This window comes from Brettanomyces bruxellensis, chromosome 8 (assembly GCF_011074885.1).
Source record: "Brettanomyces bruxellensis chromosome 8, complete sequence".
NCBI classification, from domain to species: Eukaryota; Fungi; Ascomycota; class Pichiomycetes; order Pichiales; family Pichiaceae; genus Brettanomyces; species Brettanomyces bruxellensis.
In genome coordinates, this window is record NC_054689.1 from 2867724 (window position 1) to 2881097 (window position 13374).

Sequence of the window (13374 nt, forward strand, 5' to 3'; positions counted from 1 at the left end):
TTAGTTTGCTTTCTATACTTATTGCTTTCTATGCTTCTGCTTTTCTGCTTATGCTTTCTATGCCTCTGCTTTTCTGCTTATGCCTTTCTTTGGTTCTTTGCTATGCTTATTGCTTTGCTTTGCTTCGCTTATTGCTTCACTTCGCTTCTCCTTATGCTTATTTACTTCTCCTTTGCTTACTTACTGAGTCCTAAATATCCACTCGATGTCCCCAGTAACTTCTATTTAAATTTCCGTGTCAATCTATCAATAATACGGCAATTCAAGCAATTTCCTTCAATATTATCTCTATCACTAAAGCCTCTTCAAATGTTTCTGCTTATAACACAAACCTGACCCAGAAGTCGGTCTGTTTCGCCCAATCCAAAATAAGAGCGAAAAGATTTCGGTCATGAAAAATTACCGAGCAAAAAAATATGCCCAGGGTGCAAGCCGTGTGTGGTGTACGGATGCACCTAAATGGGTAAACCCGGGAGCTGTTTCATTCACCAAACTGTGCATCTTAACGCCGGAGATATGATAAGTGCATGTGCCATAGCATAGCATAAAGCATGAATTCATCCATGCATGAGACTGTTTGGCTCTATTTTGGGAATAAATATAAGCAAGCAGTGCATTGAAGTATCGAGTATCAGATCACACCTTCTGTGCAATATCCATCTTTATTCGCATATGTAATATAATCAATCCCTGAAATAGGTAAAAGGACGCCGAATAATGGGAAGTGAATATATCATTTATTTAGGTTTTTAATGAAGTGAATGTTGAACGAAGCAAAGTACCTAAACTGCTTAACCTTACCAGGTTTTCTGGTGTAGAGGAGTGTTCCTTGGCTAATTGAAGTGTACTAAGATAACCATAAGGATCAAAGGTATTTAAACATGTGCATTTTCCCCTTTTTATCCAATTCATTTTACCTTCTTACTTAGTTCTTTTACTTTATACTTTTCCTTTCTTTAGCCTTAAAAACACTCAATACTATTTATAACAAAAACTTCATAAAGTAATCGGCGTCACACTTAAACCAATAAATAAAACTATTACACATATATTCTTATTTCCCTCTTACAAGAATCGTTTTAATAACTGAACTAACATACTTCAACAAAAAATAATTATAACATAACTCCGAGAAATAACTTTACTTTAGGCATATTTAACATAATGTTTCTATACTTTTACTAAAACCAATCAAGGACTTCCTTACTTCAAAGCTACAACTAGACGTAACCACATATACAAAATACCCACGATAACGAATAACTTATGATTCAACTTATTTAATCCATTTGTACTCCAAACAAATCCATAGACTCGAAGTCCCGCAAAAATATTTACAAAACACAGCAAGCAAGATGTCGCGACATGACGTCCTGATACACAAACACCCCATTTGGGCCAAAGAAAGGACATCATAACAAACTAGCTAAACTTATAATCGGCGGCACTAAAAGAACCAAAGTGTGGGTCGATCGACTTTGACAAGTCCGACAAGTCCTCGCCGCTGAATTGGAAATTCATCAAGTCATCGTCAATCTGAGAGAAGAGATCATTTAGGAAGTACTGTTGCTGGAATTCAGATCCTGAAGCGGCACTATCATCTGCTCCATTAGTTTGTGCTATATGTTCACCACTTAGCTCACCAATAGGTGTTATTCCAGAGGTCATATCAGGTGGAAAGAACGAGGGTGAACCTGCCGTCTGTTGTAAACCTTTATGTTCACTACTTGCAGACGACATACGTCTGCTTTTTGGCATCGGATATTCACCACTGTTAAAGCCAATCGGCGAGGGTATAAAGCCAGAATTTGTTGATGAAGTGGACTGGTTTCTCACTCTGGAGCCACCAGAATCCAAATTGACCGCCTCCATCGGTATATGGTTAGTGTGATGAAGTTTTGCCGAAGTTACAACTGTATTTGTGGAATTAGTGAGATCTCCTGCCGGCCCAGCAGTATTTGTTACAGAGCCATGCCTTCCGGAAAGCATGTCGGGAGAATAGTTTATAAAGCGCTTGAACCTGATCCGGGAATCTGGGTGAAGTGAGCTGTTGTCTCCCTCTTTTCGCTTAAGTGTCACCTTTATGCTTTCCACAGCCTTCTCCTTGCCCAACTCATTCAAGAGATCGACCATCGAGTTGGTGGCTCCGTCCTTGTTGAATTTATTGGACACCTTCATCCACTTGGAAATCCTCGTAAGGATTACAGACATCTTTGCCGCGACTTTCGACTTTTTTGACAACTCCTTCAAGGAATTGGAAACCGCGTCGTAATTACTCTCGACATCAATGTTAACATCCAGCGATTGCGTCTTCACCAACAATCTGGCTCTTATTAAAGCGACCAAGGCATGCATTGGCCTGTAGTAGAAGAAAGTAGGGAAGTTGGACGTCTGAACACAGAGTGCAATAAAGCTCTGTATTACTTTCTCACTGGCCTTCACTAGCCTTAGAAGAGTCTGCATGTATGCCTCAGGAACAACGCTCTCTTTCCTCATCAGCAACACTTTGCAAACCACGTAGTCGTACATCGTCATCAAGAGCTGGTAGTAGATGATTGAAAACATGTTTTTCTGCTTCGAGTGCTCGGTAAATAACCCAGATTCCATTGCCAATTGCTGCATCCGCCTCTCATATCCAACCATAACGGCTCTTAGGGAATTGTCAGAAGTGCCGGATGACGAGTACTTGAACTCATAATCGGTGCTGCTCTTCGGATGGCCACTTTTCGACCCGTCAAGATTACCACCACCGTTATTTATTGAGCCATACTTGGTCCCCAACTCGCCTCTAAGCAATTCGTTTCCCGGCCGGCCGTTTAACGGATACAAAAACTCGAAGATCTCCTCTCCGATCGACACCAAACGCGAATAGTAGCATAAAAACCGGTCGGCAACACTCGAGTCACCCATAAGAAGCAAGTTGGCACATCTTCGGTGCACGGAAGTCCAACTGACAACCTTAAATCGGGGCAAAGAGAGGCCCAAGGACCCACAGCACGCGTAAACGCCCATGAAAGCTCTCAGGACGCGTCTCTCCTTTGAGGAATCAGCGAGAACAGATGGCTTGTTCAGATATTGGTCATTCCCAAGATCCAAGCAAAGCGAGATGTTGAGAGCCATCATGAGACTCATCTGGTGTTTGTAGGAGCCCCATTTTTTTGGCGGCGAGCACCACAAGGAGAGAACCAAGTATATCTCAATCAGGCCAACGGTAATATCGCCTGTTATGGAAGTTTTCCTGGCCAGACTGCCCTCCAAATAGTAGAGAAGCGTATCGTGCAAATCTGGGTCGTTTAGACACGTGACAGCGACAAATGCAAGAAGCGACAACGGCTCCTCCTCGAGCAGGTACTCATAGGTTGCCGAATTGGGAAGCGAGACGCACGGCCAGTACGAAAGAAGGCTGTTGTTGAAATAGTTCAACTTCTGCTTGGCTGTATTTTCGCTCAGGATGTCCAGTTTGAAGAGCTCCTTCATAATGTTGAGCTCCGGGGCGATGTACGGAAGAGAGGGAATGCTTTTGACCGGTCCGTCCTTCATGGAACCGGCGGAAAAGGCCTGGGTCCGCTTTCCGTCAGTGCCAGGATCAACATCTTGCTTTTTTAGCATGTAAACGTGGGACAAGAGCTTCTGCAAGGACGTCAACTGCTGCTGGATGCACACAATGGAGTCTTCGGACAACTGCTGGGCTGCGGGAAAGTTCCCAGAGCTGAGTTCGAAGGCAGAACCGCCCGAACTCGAGTCTGTTTGCTGCACAGAGCTGGTTCTACTCCTCATTTCACTCGATTTCACTGATACCAGGTCCTTCTGCACCCGCAGAAGATACTTCCTGGCACCAGAAACAGTGCCCTGCAATGCTACCAGCGGCGGTTCGTGGACTTTAGCTTTTTTTCTCGGTCTTGAACGTGCTTCCTTTTCGGTCGGATCTTCGGTCATGGAGCACTGAAGTCCGGACTTGAAGCATCTCGTGCAACTCTGGTAGTCCGGATCGGCAAACACGCACCGCATTTTGAGCCTGTGGCATCTCGCACATGCCCGAAGACGCCTGAATTTGCGGGAAAACGGCAAATCGTGCGATCCGGCGCCAATTGTAGTACTTACAGTACTTGAGGTTTCACCGGTTGAGCTCAGCCCCATTTCCTGCGACTGTGGCGCATCCAAGTTATCAGGACCCGCCATGGTACGTTGGATAATGTGCTGGAAGCACCCAGTAAGTACTATCTCAGTAAATCTATACTATCCGACTTTGCCAGATGGATAGTTACAAGGTGAAACTATTTTGAAGATGCCGCCGAAGAAATTTGCGATTGAGCAGAAACCAAGGCAGCAAATTCACGAAACACGACCTTTCAAAACCTGCTACTGCGCTTAAGTGCTTGAATTCCCGTTCCTGCAGTATAAAGTCGTCCTATTGGCTAGGTCTGGGGTATAATGCGATTGCAGTTGAATATCACGCTTAATTCCAACGAAAAATGGGTCGATACCAGTTCTCACTCTACCACCTCTATTCAGAACACACAGACCGTCGTCGTCTGCATAGCATACAATAGAAAAATGCAAGGGGAGTAAAGAAGCAGGCTGTAGATAATAAATATTATTGGACGTCTGATCCGATAAGCGTGGAAAAAGAGAAAATAAAATGAAATAAAAAGAGAGATCGGAATATTTTTCGGACCTTACAGATTAGCGCGGCAGCCGAAAAGGCAGCAAGAGAAAAAGTTGGAAAATCGCGGAGGGGAGTGCATTGTGCATTGTTGAGAGTGCTTAGTGCGTGGGGAAATGAGGCAGAATGGAGGCTGAAAAAAGATGGAAAAAGGTGAAAGAGGATGAAAGATGATGAAAATAAAGAGAGCAAATTGCAATGAAGTGGAGGAGGGAAGTGTTAGTGTAATTAAATATATTAGTAAGGGAATACGAACACACAGAGGGGATGACATGAGAAGGCAGGCGCGTCGATCGACGCAGTACATAAGGTCGTCAGGTATTGGGACAACCGGTAGAAGAGTGCAATATGTGCAACAATGAGGAGACAGGAGCATATAGGGTGGCGAGATAGTGGCTGAAGAGAAGAAGAGAAGTACACCAGAAAACAAACTAGTATTGAACCAAGTCATGCTGTCAAAACGATAGATATATTCATATAAATAGCATCAGTACAACAAAAAGTAGTAGGCATCACAGAAATACCAGCATGAAGCACTACAAATGGACCCGGCGGGAAACCTGGACAAGGCCCGGCTTCAAGTTGGTGGTGATGAAGTTTCTAGGCGTATAATGAAGCAACTCGTCGTACGCTGGAACAATTCTATGCTTATCACCAGCAACAAGAACCTCAGACTGCAACTCACCCCAGAAACAGGTCACCGAGACATCCAAGCCGCGGCTTTGAACGGCATCGTCGTCATCTAGGCTGAAGGGAAGCCACTGGAGAGCAACCTGGTAGTAGGGCTGGGTCCAGTTGAGCTTGTGGAGAAGTACCATGTCTATTCCCTGCATAATCTTGTAGTAGTGATTTCCCTCGTCGTCTGTCGAGTAACCAGAGGGGATATTGGCTCTGATTGGCTGGCGGAAGCCCGGCTTGGTGCCCGATTCGAGCAACGACGAATTGTACACTGTGACCAGCTTGACTGGGGAGGTTCTGTTTCTGTCAGCAAAGCTGTTGTAGCCACTAGCATTAAAATCAAGCTGGCACATCCTGTTCTGGGCTGCGTGGATCCTCAAAACGGCATTCAGTGGCTCGTAGCTGCCGGAATTCTTGCTGTCTGAGTTTGAGAGCACCTCGATGTCCAAGTATTTGTCGAAGGAGTTGCCCGATTCGGCCTCACTGTCGAAAAGCCACGGTCTTTCGGCCTTGTATGTCACCGTTTCGGTTCCCTCCTTTGGGTCCTCGACAAAACGCACATCCATGTCTGTCGTGTTGTCCTGGAGGCTCGGAAGCTCGGATAGAATGCCGCTGATGAATCCGGGCCGTGCACGGAGCGTTCCGTAGGCCTCCACGTGGTCTGCGGAGCCAATATCGAGAGACGAGTTGGCAGAGACGGCCGGGAGGTCGATCGACTGGACGAATTTGACCTTTAGCGGGTTCGTATTGCTGTGCGTGGGTGCCAAAATCGTGTAAACGGAGGCCAGGACTGCCGTTAGGCCGAGAATCGAGGCTGCCGGGGCGTTCAACTTGTGCAAAAACGGCAAAACCGGGAGCCCGAGGCCGATTGAAGATGCAACTGCGAATTTTCTCGCTGCACGTTCTCCAGACACACCATCAACTCCAGCCTGATGCATGCTGTCCAGTGCCAAGTCGCCGACTGCATAGATGAAGAACACGAGGGGAGGGACCACGACAAGGAACTGGATGAGCCAATCAAAGCTCTTGGAGCAGGATGGAGGCGGAGAAAGGGCGAGGTCGGCCGACGCGTCGATCGGCTCGGGGGAGACGTCCGAGAGCTCCGGGGAGCTGTTCTCGGGGGACAGGTCGGGGGTGGCCGAGTCGGCGGAATCCAGCGGCTGTTCCTGCGGCTGTTCCGGTGGAGTGGCCGGCAACCGCACGCTTCCCGGTCCCCTCTTGAGCACAAAGCCCACAACACCAACAAAAGAACCAGCGGAAAAGCACGCAAACAGCACAGTGGTGAGAAAGAGACCGGTCTTGGCATAACGGCTTTCCTGCACTGTGGCCCAGACCAAGACAATCCAGCCCCCGAGAGTGAGCTCAAGTAGACCAATGAGCTTTTGGTCGTGCACAGGCCGCAACCACGACGCAAAAGTGAGCGAAACGTAGTTGAAGAAGATGTTGAGGCACGTCAAGGCCAGCCAGGCAGATCTGTAGCTGTCGTAAAGAGGAGCTCTGCCTGGTATCTCGGCGAGAAGGCAGTGCTTTGCGAAAAGCCACGTGACGAGGGTTGAGAAGAGCAAGCTGGCGGGAACCCGGATCCAGCCTCTTGCCTGCACGTGCCAGGTGTTTTTCCGGTGTGCGATAAGGAGAAGGGCACCCAGAACGAGCGGAACGACCACGAGAAGACCGATGTTGAGGTTGACGAGTGATTCGGTAGAGATGCAGAAGAAGAACTTGCTTAGGAAGTCGAAATAGACCGCAGACGAGAGGTCTGGGACGACGAAGTTGTTTGAGATGGAGAAGTGGGGGTCGTGGGAGTCGATCTTGGAGCTTGAATCATGCGATTGGACGATATTTTGGGAGGAAGGGATGCTAGAAATAGCGTTATTAGAAATAGCTTCAGCAGCTTTATTAGAAATAGCGTTATCAGCTTTATTAGAAATAACGTTATCAGCTTTATTTCCACCCCCAAATGCCTCCATCTGTTCAACATACCCAGTCACAGAAGTAAGAAGCTGCCAAAGTGAACCCTTCGAAGCATACTGGATACTATCGTGAATGGTGTGGTACAAAGCCCGGGGCTCGTAGAAACAAATGTCGATACCCCGCAACCCGTTCGCCTGGTACACGTAGTAGTCCGTCTGGGAGTGAATGACGCCGTCCTGGAAACCCTGCTGGAGCAATGAGCTGGCCAACGGGTTCTTTGCCCCCGCGTACAGCCGGGCCACCTCGTAGTCGGTCGCCCGGAGGAGCAACGCGCGGCCGCCGGACCCCGCCCCGTCGATGTTCACAAAGTACCCCGCCTCGCGGAACCACGGGTGCCGGGCAAACGACTCCGAGCCCATTAGCCCGAACTCCTCGTCGTCGTTAAAATTGAAAAGAAGGGTTCTTCTGGGCCGCGACGAGGGGTCACGCGTGTATTTCCTCAAAAGGGCAAGCATCGTCACCACGCCCATGCCATCGTCCGTCACGCCGTACCCGGCGGGCACCGAGTCGTAGTGCGCCGAGATCAAAAGCCCGTCGCCCTTCAGCCGCGCATCCGTGCCCTCCACCTTCACGAGCACGTTCGCCGGCTCAAAGTACACCACCCGGTGCTCCGTGCTCGACTCGTTGAACGTGTCCCCCTGCTTGAACATCACCGGCCGTGGCTGCTGCCCTGCGCCCGGCGCCTCCGTCCCGTACGTGCAGTACTCCTTGCCCGCGCATGCTGCCGCCACCTGCCGCAAGAGATAGCCCCGAACCACGTCGTTCTCCCGGCTCGTGTATGGGTGCGGGTGCCGCGCTATGCGCTCCAAGTCCGTCCACGACTCCCGGAGCGCCTCGGGCTCCGGCGACGGCACGCCTAGCGCATTGCCCCTGCTCCACGCCTCCATCGCCATGCACGCCGCGTACACTAGCGCCAGCGCCACTGAAAGGGTTGTTTTCCTAAAGCGGAAAGCCCCGGACACCCCTGAAAGCATCTGTTGATACGATATGCTTAAGAGTTTTGCCGAAAACAATTATCGATTGTGCCTCTTTGCTGTTAGCAGTACAAGATTTTGCTCTTTATCTGCACTATACCTGCAACAAGAAAAAAATTGAAAAACGAAAATTACCTGCCAAACAATACTCCCCAACAAATGTAGTTGCGTTTACCAGGCAGCGGCAAAAGATCCTGTATTTATACCAAATTGAACTAAAATGAACTGATGCTGAGCTTCGGAATTGAGCGATCATGCATCCTCTTCCTGAATTACGAACCACCCACTCGACTTGAGCAATTGTGCCAATTGGGAAGGCCTGACGCATTACGTTTCATGCACGTCGTGTTTCCAGCATGGGAATGGACAATATCCTGTAATTTTCCTGTAATTTTACTGTATTTTTCTTGTGTTTTTCCTGTAATTTTCCTGTATTTTTCCTGCCCTTTAGTGCACTTTCCTGCACTTTCAGTTGCTGCTCTCACACCTATTGTTTCTACTGCATACTTTTTATGCATACTTTTTTGCTCCAATACCTCGCATATCTTTCCTTCTGAAATCGTCCCGGCAGTCCCCGCCGCCGCGTCGCTCGTATATAGCGAAAGCTTTTTTCTGCCTTCGTACGTCATCCATTTCTCTGCTTGCACACACGATACATTTCTCCGCTCACGCACTTGTTATAGCACTGAGCTCTTTTTTTGTTATTTCTTGCCTTTTTCCATAGAAACAGCACATCTGAATCCTTTCGCACGCTGCACTACTCCGATATGACCTTCGAACCACTTAAAAACGACCTTATTTTACGTGCAGCAAGAGGAGAACCAGTCGAAAGACCTCCAATATGGATGATGCGTCAAGCCGGAAGATACTTGCCGGAATATCACAAAGTTAAGGGCAGCAGGGACTTCTTCGAGACATGCAGAACACCAGAGATCGTGTCGGAGCTCACAATTCAGCCGGTCGAGCACTATAAGGGCCTCATCGATGCTGCAATCATATTTAATGATATTTTGGTGATACCTCAAGCAATGGGGATGGATGTCAGAATGGTGGACAAAGTTGGCCCGCAGTTTGTTCAGCCACTCCGGACCCCGGCTGATCTACACAGATTGGACTTTAATTGCGATGTTCGCAAGCAGTTAGGCTGGGCTTTTGATGCAATTACTCTCACGAGGAAGAATTTGCACGGAAGAGTCCCACTTTTGGGATTCTGCGGTGGCCCATGGACTCTCATGTGCTATATGATCGAGGGTGGCGGTACCAAGATGTTCCGATTCGCCAAAGAGTGGATTTTCCGCTGGCCAGAAGCTTCCAAACAGCTTCTCCAGGCAATAACAGACGTTGCAGTGGAGTTCTTGGCTCTCCAGGTTAAAGCTGGTGCACAGATGCTCCAGGTTTTCGAGAGTTGGGGTGGTCAGCTTGGCCCTGACGAGTTTAGTGAGTTCGCGCTTCCTTATTTGAGACAGATCGCACACAGAGTCCCTCAAAGGTTGTACGAGTTAGGAATTGAAGAGGTTCCAATGACTGTCTTTTCAAAGGGCTCCTGGTATGCATTGGAAGAGCTTTGTGACAGCGGATTTGACGTTGTTTCCCTCGATTGGCTCTACAAGCCCGAAGATGCAGTCAGAATTGCGAATGGCCGTGTTTCCTTGCAGGGAAACATAGACCCGGGTGTGTTGTACGGCTCAAAGGAGATAATCACCAAGAAAGTGCAGAGGATGATGCACGGATTTGGAAAACAGAGGTACATTGTCAATTTAGGTCACGGAACACAGCCATTTATGGATCCGGAGAAGATTGGGTTCTTCTTAGAGGAATGCAAACGCTTTGGGGAGAAGGAGTAGGCGAGCGGGCACACAGCCACGATATTTTTTTAGTTCTTTTCTACTTGCACATATCATTTACTACACCAGTATCTTTCCTGTAGAATTCCTGTGTATAATTTACGTTCTGGGGCATCTTATACAATCCGCAATACCTTGTACTGCTGTATATATTATTCCTTACTGCTGTGTATCATTCCTTACTGCTATATATTCGATCGTATGGTAAATGTTCGATCTTACGGTAAATGTTCAAACCAACCACTACGGACTTCGAACCCAGCACCTGCCAAAATTCCTTATCGCGCGCTCTCAGTATTTTTCAATTTCACCCCAAAATTTTTTTTTCACCCCAGAAAAAATAGAGCAGACTTAGGTGAGATCTCGAAGTGAGTACGAAATGATCACTTGCTCGCTTTTTCATACTCTTCAGACAATCCAAGCGGCATCACATCACAGGCAAAGCACCCTATACGAACAAAAATGGCATCGTTGTCAAGCCTTTTCTCCAGCAAAGATGATACACGCTTCAAAGAGGCACTAGACCTCTACGAAAACAAGCATTACAAGAGGGCCATCAAAATTTTAGATGGAATCATCCAGCACAATCCAAAGCATTACGAGTCGGTTTCACTCAAGGGATTGGCTCTTTCGAACTCGGATCTCCCAGAAAAGTATGATGCACTCAAGTACATCGAGAAGGCGTGCAAAGAAGGCGGCACTGACTCCGTTGTGTGCCACATTGCCGGATTGTACTACCGAGGATTGAAAGACTATAAGCAGGCATCTAAGTGGTACAACGCAGCAATGGAAAACAAATCTCCAAACAAGGGCATTCTCCGGGACTTGAGCTCGTGCTTGACCCAAACCCGCGACTACAAGCATCTTCTCGTGTCGCGTTTGGGCTACTTAGAGAGCCAACCGGCATACCGGGCCAATTGGACGTCTGCAGCAATTGCTCACTGTTTAAACGGTCAATATGATCGGGCAGAGGATGTTCTCACGAGAATTGAAGACCTGGTTGCCGGCCACTTGAGCGAGGATGACCTGTTTGAGCAGTCCGAGTGCCTTTTGCTCAAAAACAGGGCCATCTATAAGCAGGGAGACGTTTCTCGTGCTTTAGAGCATTTGGAGAAGATTGCCAAATCCGGCGAGGTGGGAGACGGTGCAAAGCTGCTTGAGTACAAGGCGCAGTACCTGGAGGAGCTCCAGAGACCAAAGGAGGCCTCTTTTGTGTACAGGCGTCTCTTGCAGCGGAATCCGGACAACGCAAAGTACTATCGTGATCTTGAAAGGTGTCTTGGAACAGACAAGATGTCTGCAAACGTCCGTTTGGCGCTCTACGAGAAGTTGTGCGAGTTTTACCCGCGTGCAGACCCTCCAAAATTCATCCCGCTCACTTTTCTTAAAGGTGAGCAGTTTGCAAAAAAGGTTGAAGAGTACATTCTTTCGCAGTTGAGGAGAGGTGCACCTGCCACGTTTGTGAACGTGAAGCCGTTGTACCGCCGCAAAAGCAACCAGAAGGTCATATACGAGGTTGCGAAGAGGTTCTACGACGAGGAGAAGTCGAAATTGTCGTCTTCCGAGACCGAAAATGACGAAAATGGCAATCCTTTGAGGTTTTGCTGGGCCGGATACTTCCTTGCACAGCACTTTTACCGCGTGAGAGACTACGATTCAGCTCTAAGATTCATTGACGAGGCCATATCGACGACTCCAACACTCGTTGAGCTCTACATTGTCAAAGCACGGATTTTCAAGAGGATGAATAGACTAATGGAGGCCTGCGAGACCATGAATGAGGCCAGGAAACTCGATTTGCAGGACAGATTTGTCAACACGAAGGCTGCAAAGTACTACTTGCGTGCAAACAGGGTCAAGGATGCCATCGATACCGCCTCGCTATTCACGAGAAACGAAAAAGCACCAAATGGAGTCCAAGACTTGCATTTAATGCAATGCTACTGGTTTCTGATCGAGAGTGCCGAGGCTTACGGCAGACTTGCACGGGAAGCATTGCGTGAGTGGAGAAAAGTGAGTGTTGGGTGGGACAACAAGAAGAAATCCCAGGAGATTGATCACGAGACGGTCATGACCAGAGAGCATCTCAGAAAGAAGACATTGCACCTTGTTGGCCTCACAATTAAGAGATACAGGGCCATAGTGAAGGTCTTTGAGGAGTACGAAGACGACCAGTTTGATTTCCATCACTACAGTATGCGAAAGGGAACTTCACGCACGTATTTAACGATGCTTGACTGGGAAGACAGGCTTTACCACCAGCCAATCTTCCTAAGAGCTGCCAAAGGATTGACTAACATTTCCCTAGAAGTGCTCAACGACAAGCCTTTCTTCCAGGTTTTGCTCACAAACCCGGCTTTCTCGCTTAACCGAACCAAAAAGGAGAAGAAGGCCGAGGAAAAGCAAAGAGAAGAGCTTGTCAAATACTCCAAGAGCTTCCCAAATGATGCCGACGTGTTTGCTGAGGCAATATTGAGGGAACTGGCCGATGCTCCACTCAAAAATGCAAAAAGAAACACTGCTGGGGGTTTTGCTCAGTATGCTGATAAGGGCACTGCCTTAACGAGGTTGACCGACTTGGCAAAACGTGTCAACGACGAAAATTCTCTTGACGGACAGGAGATTGTTTTCCGTGTGAATCAGTATTTCAACAAGTATGTTTTGTGTCTTCAGGCCATGAACCATGCCTACACAGCCGACTCTTCTGCTGCTGTTGTTGGCTATCTATATCTCAATCTTTTCAAGGCCAGAACCAATAAAAGCACACCCGAAACCATCCGCAGAATTCTTGCTCTCGGCCTAAAACGTAACTTCTCTGAGCTGCTTGCTGTTGAAGATTCCGGCGATAGCGAAAAGCTTGCAGAAGGCCTAGTGCAGAACTTTTTCACCAAAAACAACTTTGCCAGTGCCGAAAATCTGGTCCGCTGTGAGCAAATCGAGCCTAGCGATACTTTTGAGAAGAGAATTCTACAAATCAAGCAGTCCCTTGACCCTTACACTCTCAGAAGCTTGTCCTATATTGAGGATTAGATAACTAGTCATGCTTCTTTTTTTCGGCTACACTAAGGCATTGCTGCTTGCGACTTGTTGCTCTTTCTCTAGTTCCAATTGGTACCGCTGTTGGTATTAATATCTACTTGTGTATACTAAATCAAAGAGTTTAGAGATGCAAAATTTCATGTAACCGTAATCTAGAACCGTTCACATAATTTCATTCAAATAAAGCCTGCTCAGTTAATTACAT

General features: G+C 47.7%; 4 protein-coding genes across 4 annotated transcripts; 2 read left to right on the plus strand and 2 right to left on the minus strand.

The window, feature by feature from the left end:
- Positions 1-1422: 1422 nt before the first annotated feature.
- BRETT_001448 (uncharacterized protein) lies at positions 1423-4179 on the minus strand (the record flags this gene model as incomplete). The annotated part of the gene is made up of 1 exon (XM_041280001.1): positions 1423-4179. The coding sequence occupies one exon, from the start codon at positions 4177-4179 to the stop codon at positions 1423-1425; it is 2757 nt and encodes a 918-aa protein (XP_041138215.1).
- Positions 4180-4508: 329 nt separating this feature from the next.
- BRETT_001449 (uncharacterized protein) lies at positions 4509-8286 on the minus strand (the record flags this gene model as incomplete). The annotated part of the gene is made up of 3 exons (XM_041280002.1): positions 4509-4532; positions 5107-5115; positions 5212-8286. 3 exons carry the CDS (start codon positions 8284-8286, stop codon positions 4509-4511), a joined length of 3108 nt encoding a protein of 1035 aa, XP_041138216.1.
- A 767-nt stretch (positions 8287-9053) lies between these two features.
- Positions 9054-10130, plus strand: HEM12 (Uroporphyrinogen decarboxylase in heme biosynthesis; the record flags this gene model as incomplete). The annotated part of the gene is made up of 1 exon (XM_041280003.1): positions 9054-10130. The coding sequence occupies one exon, from the start codon at positions 9054-9056 to the stop codon at positions 10128-10130; it is 1077 nt and encodes a 358-aa protein (XP_041138217.1).
- A 462-nt stretch (positions 10131-10592) lies between these two features.
- BRETT_001451 (uncharacterized protein) lies at positions 10593-13160 on the plus strand (the record flags this gene model as incomplete). Its single annotated transcript, XM_041280004.1, has 1 exon — positions 10593-13160. One exon carries the CDS (start codon positions 10593-10595, stop codon positions 13158-13160), a length of 2568 nt encoding a protein of 855 aa, XP_041138218.1.
- Positions 13161-13374: the final 214 nt, after the last annotated feature.